Source organism: Monodon monoceros, unplaced genomic scaffold, assembly GCF_005190385.1.
Source record: "Monodon monoceros isolate NGI ecotype Baffin Bay Population unplaced genomic scaffold, NGI_Narwhal_1 Super_Scaffold_14, whole genome shotgun sequence".
Classification (NCBI taxonomy): domain Eukaryota; kingdom Metazoa; phylum Chordata; class Mammalia; order Artiodactyla; family Monodontidae; genus Monodon; species Monodon monoceros.
In genome coordinates this window covers 17,487,075-17,494,113 of record NW_021703770.1, presented here as the reverse complement: position 1 = coordinate 17,494,113, position 7,039 = coordinate 17,487,075, and the positions used below count along the sequence as shown (strand labels likewise).

At 47.2% G+C, this 7,039-nt stretch overlaps 1 protein-coding gene across 1 annotated transcript in view; it reads right to left on the bottom strand.

The window, feature by feature from the left end:
- The window catches only part of ENPP2 (ectonucleotide pyrophosphatase/phosphodiesterase 2), a 106,613-nt gene extending 101,587 nt beyond the window's left edge, over positions 1–5,026 (bottom strand). Inside the window, exon 1 of the mRNA XM_029222810.1 lies at positions 4,712–5,026. Within this exon, the coding sequence (XP_029078643.1) occupies positions 4,712–4,945 (234 nt within the window). The 5' untranslated portion in view covers positions 4,946–5,026. The remainder of the gene's footprint in view (positions 1–4,711) is intronic.
- Between the last annotated feature and the right edge of the window lie 2,013 nt (positions 5,027–7,039).

Here is a 7,039-nt window from a genome sequence, read left to right as displayed (position 1 = left end):
TCTCTCTCTCTCTCTCTCTCTCTCTCTCTCTCTCTCTCTCTCTCTCTCTCTGTCACACACACCCAATAATTTGCAATTGATTTTTGGCAGCCATACATGATATATTTTATATCTATTTTTGCACACTGCTTCTAAAAATAAAAAGTCAAAGTATGCTACAACTAATTGATAACTTCTGGACCCCTAATCCTTATGCCTTTTCTCTGAGCAAATGTGATCAGTGTGCTATGCCTTCGTGGACGTTAAGAATATTGAATAAAACAGGAATGAAGATGGACCCCAGTAGCATACCATCCTAAAGACGTCCATCTGTCAATCAGCTATTCTTTAGTAAACGCATCCAGTCATTAATCCGGCCCACGTGCATGCTTCTAATCCAGAAGAATATCACAGGATCTGGGCCCTTCCTAAAACCAAGGTTTTTGAATTGATTAATGTTAAGTGAGTATAACCATGTTCCAGGTATTTTCACAAACTTTATTTTAGTCACCATTTCCAACACCTATTATCCTTTTTAATAGATGATAAAACTATCATTCAGAGAGAAAGTCACACAACTAGCAAGTGCCAAAGCAGGGACATGAGCCCAAGTCCTGTGACTCCAAACTCAATACCACACATTACACTGAGATCCTCTAAAAGAGAAAATATGCATTATTGGACTTATGTGGGCTCCTATTAATCACCACCTACTCTCCCAAATATCTGTTGAATGAATGAATTCTTTTTTTTTTTTTAAGATGTTGGGGGTAGGAGTTTATTAATTTATTTATTTATTTTTGCTGTGTTGGGTCTTCGTTTCTGTACGAGGGCTTTCTCTTGTTGTGGCGAGCGGGGGCCACTCTTCATCGCGGTGCGGAGGCCTCTCACTATCACGGCCTCTCCTGTCGCGGAGCACAGGCTCCAGACGCGCAGGCTCAGTAGTTGTGGCACACGGGCTTAGTTGCTCCGTGGCATGTGGGATCTTCCCAGACCAGGGCTCGAACCCGTGTCCCCTGCATTAGCAGGCAGATTCTCAATCACTAGGCCACCAGGGAGGCTCTGAATGAATTCTTTGATTCAAGATTCTTAACCTGAGGTTCATGACAACACAAGGGGTTCCAAGAGTAGGCTTGTACGAACCTCCTGAAAGTTTATGGAAGGTGCCATGTTTGTATATTGTGCGTTTTTTCTGAGAAGAGTAATGTACATTTGAGTCCCACGAGGACTGTGGCTCCAAACAAGAATAATCTGCAGTTTAAATAACTCTCTTCATCATCATTCACCTCTGTCTAGAGTTTCAAATGCACAAACTTCTTTAGAAAATCAAACTGAATGTTTTCATCTGTAGCCTCCATCACTCTCTAGCAGCTCTTAGAGATCTCACCTGTTGGTCCCTTCTGAGCCTTCCTTCTGGTATCAGAAGATGCCAGCTTGTATCTTTGATATCAGCTTGTCAAAAGGCTCTCTTACAAGTCCACCTAGCTTGGTCTTCAACCTCTTCCTGGGCCAGGTACTATACTGAAAACGGTTCCTTCGCTTTCACAAAGCCAAAGCAAAATTGAAAACAGCTTTTTGTGCAGCTTTTCCCAGCCTTGGGCAAGGTTGGGATAGATGTGGACAGCAGTAGGAGAAAGCCACTGAGATGTGGATGGGAGAGGGAGCTGGTAGATCTGGAGAGTTGGGGGATTATCTTAAGTACCCAGAAAGTCTACACCCTTCTTCTGTTAAATAATTGGAAGACTACACCTTTTCCTGATAATCAGGGTTGACTTTCATTCTTCATTCTTTACCATGTTGTATTATACATTGTATCTCTTTCATCTTATTCAATGCCTGGAGATCATAGTCATTGACAAGAATTGTACAAGAATTCCCACAAATTTACTGAGCATCCTCATTGGGTCCAGGCTATAGGCTCGAAGTATGCTCAGACAAACAGAGCTGATGCCAGCCCTCGAGGAGTCTACAGACCAGTGGAGGACAGACAAGTAAATAGATACTTGCAATAAAGAATGGTAAATGCTCTGATAGAAGGAACAGAGGAAGCTCTGGGAAAAAAGGGGAGAGCTACCCACCCATTCTGAAGGATGAGGGGCGGTCTCCAAGAGAAAGTGGCTCTCAGCTGAGTCCTTAGGGAAAAAGAGAAGTTAGATCTAAGAGAAGGACAAAGAGGAAAGTCATGGTTAGCAAATAGTTTGATATGCATAAATTTGCATACAACATGCATAAAGTGTGTATTAAAATGTGCATAATATGTGTAGAGGGAGTGACTGATGAGAGATAAAAGGGAAGAGAAAGGCAAGTCCCAGAGAACCTGTGTACATCAACATTATTCTCAAAAGGAAAAAAATAGAAATCCACGGTAGACTTTTCAAAAAAGATCTGCATGATCATATTGCATTTTAGAAAGACCATTTGATACAGTATGGTGACAAGACAGGGGGCATGGGGATGGGTAGTAGTGGCCTCAAATGAGACTAACAGAAAGTTGTGACCAGAATCAAATTTGGGGTGGTACTGACTTACACTAAAACAGTGGAAGCTGAGCTGGAGACACAGGTATGTGTATGAAATGCATTAAACAGGGAGAGCAGATAGGACTAGGTGTCATGAATGAAAGAGACGAATGATGATTCTGTCTAGGATGATTCTGTCATGTCTGGCTTGGACAACTAGGGATGCCATTTGAGCACTGGAGAATAGAAAAGGAGGAGCAGGCCTGGGAGAGAATGAGAGAAGACAAATTCAATTCGAACATGTTGATTTTAAGGTGCTCCACGGAGATGCACCTTAAAGTGGAGATGCTCCTTAAAGTGGAGATGCTCCTTAAAGTGGAGATCCTCTATAGAAAAGGTTGGTATTTAGGAGAAATATCTGGATAGGCTATAGATTTGTATGTAGTGGGTGAACCCATGGGGGTGGAAGAGGTTTCCTAGGGAGACTACTGGATGGAAAGGGAAGAGAGTCAAGGAACACAGGGGCACACCAATGCTGATGAAGGGAAGACCTCTAGAGGCATTAAATGAAACTCAGAAGGTCAGAGGGAAACCAGGGAAGTGTGATATCAAAGAATCCAGGATAGAGTTTAAAAAAAAAAAAAAGAAAGAAAGAAAGAGAGGGGGGGGGGGGGGGGGACGGCCAACAGTTCAAAATGACACAGAGAAGACTTGGGGGAGGTTGAACACAACACACTCTCTGGTTTAGCTCCCAAGAGGTCTCTGGTGGCCCTGGCCAAGGTTTGTCTTCAGAAGGGAGGGCAGAAGCCATTGACTGTGGATGAGCAAGTTACTGGGTAGTGGGGGCATTGAGATGGTGAATGTCACCCACTCGTTCAAGAAGTTTGGTGGGGCAGACTTCCCTGGTGGCTCAGTGGTTAAGAATCCGCCTGCCAAAGCAGGGGACACCGGTTCAAGCCCTGGTCCGGGAAGATCCCACATGCCGCAGAGCAACTATTGAGCCTGTGGTCTAGAGCCTGCGAACCACAACTACTGAAGCCCGCATCGCGGGCACCGCGACAAAGAGTAGCCCCGGCTTGCTGCAACTAGAGAAATCCTGAGTGCAGCAACCAAGACCCAACGCAGCCAAAAATTAAATAAATTTATTTATTTAAATAAAAAACGTTTGGTGGGAAGGTAAAGGAGAAAAAAAATTTTCAGCTAGAGAGGAAGTGCAGAAACTCAACAAACATCGATTGACTGAAGTGAGGAAGACGTCCTATTCCCGGCAGACCCGGCTGGGTGAAAAATTCATAAACAAACGACAGAACCGGCTTCCCTCTCTGCGTCCTGCTGAGCGCTAGAAAGGCTTTTGTTTTCATTGTCTTTATCAGTGAGAAGCGGCTCGGTTCGGGGCTGAACCTGTTAAAATGAAACCAGAGTGTGTAGCAGGACAGCCATCGAAAGCCTTGGACCCACCGCTCGCACCTGAACGCCGGCTGTACCCGCTGCCCCTTCCGACCCTCCCCACCTGCCGTATTTGCCCTGCGAGATTTCCAAGTCCGGATCAGAAGCACCCCTGCTCGGCTGAGACTTCGGGTTCCCTCAACTCTTCTCCAAAACCGAGCCAGATTCATCTGAAAGCTTGTTCAAATAGTGAAGTACAAAGGGCCGAGGGGGCTGGCTGTGCCGCCGCCGGCTGTGTGCACGCCGGGCAACACCTTCCCTTTGTGGAGCCCCCGAGGGGACCCGGCCATGTGGAACGGGCTCCCTCCATCTGCGATATGTCTGTTGCCTTTGGAGTCAAGTGTAGGATCCCACAGCACATTACAGAAGCAGATGACTTTAAAAATCCCTATCCTCCCCGCAAAGCCCTGGTCCAACAGGTAATCCACCAAACGCCGAGCCCTCTCGCGGCCCCGGAGGACCGAGCTCCCCGAACCCCGAGACCCGCTGCGCCCAGGGGAGCTCCCACTTGGCACAGGTTCCAGCCGCGGTGACCGGAGACTCGTCCACGGCCCCTCTCTGCAGGGACTACCGGCTGGGTTTCCAGAAACGAGATACATATTTACAAACGCAAACATTCCCTGGCAACCAAAGCTCGAAATGAGTTCCGCTCTGCATCTCGCGCGCCTGGAAATCGCTGCAGCTGAGTGCACGGGAACGCAGCCCAACGGGGACCGCTTTCCGGCACATCCGGAGGCCCTTTGCAAGGTTTCTCGGCTGACAGAACAGCAGCTGGGACCCGGGAGCCCAAGCAATGGAGGACGGGGAGAGGGAGGCGCCTACCGTACCCGCTCGGCGCGGCGGCTCATTGCTGCGGCCGTCTGGGCGCCTGCTCCGGCCCGGGCGCTGCGGACGCGGCCTCTGCTGTGAGCTCTCTGCCCCGGGACGGCTGCCTCGGGCTGCTCTTGTTTGCACTGGGCCGTTTGCTTTTGGGATTTCTCCAATGCAGATGTAGTCAGGGGGCCGCTGTCCCGGGGGACAATGATTCCATTGGAAGCTGGCCTTTGACAAGACTCACACATGACCTTTGACTAAAATGGCTTTGGGGAAGGAAAGTGACCGGAGGCTGAAGACCGGGCATCCAGGGCAGCCGTCCGCATTCCCACCCCCAACAGTGCCAAGTTAATTTTTCATCCCGTAATCTTTCAAGGAGAGTCTCTGTGAGGTTTGATTTGCCATTTCTCTCTCATTCTGCCGGATTCTTTATCCGAGGTTTCCGAAAGGATTTTGCTGACGAAGTTTCCTGCCGTGTTGTTGATGAGTTCCCTGAATTAGCATTCCCAGGTTAAACGCGAGCAGTATATTGTATAAATTCCTCTAACACTCTGGAAAATAATACCCCCATTTTTTCCCCTAAAGCATGCTACAATTGACAAAGGGCTTGTGATAATCATGCTGTCACTTGGCCTCCCAAACAATGCCAGGAAGACTCTCCTATTACTACCATTTTACACATAAAGAAAAAGAAGCTCCAGAAAAATAAGATATTTGCCCAATCACCCAACCAGAAAGTGAAATCTGAGTCTTCTCAATCACATCCTGTCCGTATCCACAAACCACCCACCGCCCTGCAGGGTGACCCACCCCAGTAACTTAATTATAACACGTAAGCACATGTCATAATGCATAATATACAGCAAGAGTAACTATAGAACATTTTAATGTTTGGATTATAAAACCGTTAGAAAGTGTTTTAAAATAATAGCTGTTTTGGTTAAGGATATCCACAGATATCTTGAGTTCATTGACCATGTTCCTTTATGGTCTAATTTTTTCTCTTTACCAGCTGCTAAAAGAATGCTATAGGAACCAGACTGGCAACTCTGAGGTGCTGGTACAAGCCTAGGGATTCCTGAGGCTGCTACGAGAGTCTGTCACTAGTCATGACCAGAGCCTTTTTCCCTCCTTTTTCTGGGTCCTTCCAGATGGCAAAATGCTAAGTAGAAGGGGAAGAGGCTGTGGGATTGTAAAGAAAGCCCCCGTGAACAAGGAGTCAGCATCCCAGAATTTTAGTGTGAAGAGGAGAGCTGTGATGGGGGTCTGCGGAGATGCTCTAGAGATGTCTGGTCTGGCAAATGGCATCACCCTCATTTTTTCGTGATACTCACACTCAGCCTGGCAGGACTGGAAGGAGTCAGCCAGCAGGAGAAGAGGAAGAAGCACATCACTGACTCATACAACATCATGTCCAAAAGCTGTCCTGATGCCTTTGGCAAACTCAAAATAGTTCCTGCAGACAAGAGCAGAGGGTGTGGGAGGCTGTGTCTAGAGAGGAGGGTGTGGGTTTGGACTCTGACCAGCCTCCTGTGTCACCTGAGGGAATTTGGACTTCATCCTGTGGAGCCCAATGGGTTAATATAACTGGCTCCGGGTTACCAGCTCATAAGAAAAGGATGCAGGAGTCCTATGCTGTTCTACAACAAGAAAAATATATCTATCAACCTGGCTTGGTGGTTATGGGCATTGGCTTCATCAGACAGATGCAGTTTCTTCTTCTTCCTAGCTACAAAAATGCGAGCGGGCTTCCCTGGTGGCGCAGTGGTTGAGAGTCCGCCTGCCGATGTAGGGGACACGGGTCCGTGCCCCGATCCGGGAAGATCCCACATGCCGCGGAGCGGCTGGGCCCGTGAGCCATGGCCGAAAAAACATAAAAATGCGAGCAATATATTTAACCTCAGTAAGCCTCAGTTTTCTCAACAGTGAAATGGGGATTATGGTACATGCTATGAGAATTAAATGAAATTATGTAGGTAAAACCCCTTGCCTTTCTTCTGACATACAGTCGTGCTCAGCAACAGGTAGCTACTGTTGTCTTTTAAAGTACTGATGCTTTAATGTGTACAGCAGCTACCATGGAATAGGAACTCCCTTCCTTCCAGCTCATTCCCTTCTCCCCATTATACGTTTTTGGCTTTTGACTCATTAGAGCTTGTCCTTTATTCTTTCCACTTTGTTCCTCCTTCTCGACATTACTTCCTTCCTTTATGTCCCAGTCTAGACTTTAATGTCGGTTTCGATCTTACTCTCCTTCCACCTCAGCTTGTTCATTTCCTGGTCCAACCACTGCCATATACCATCTGCAAAACCCTCAGCCACGATGTAACGGTCTGCTAGAG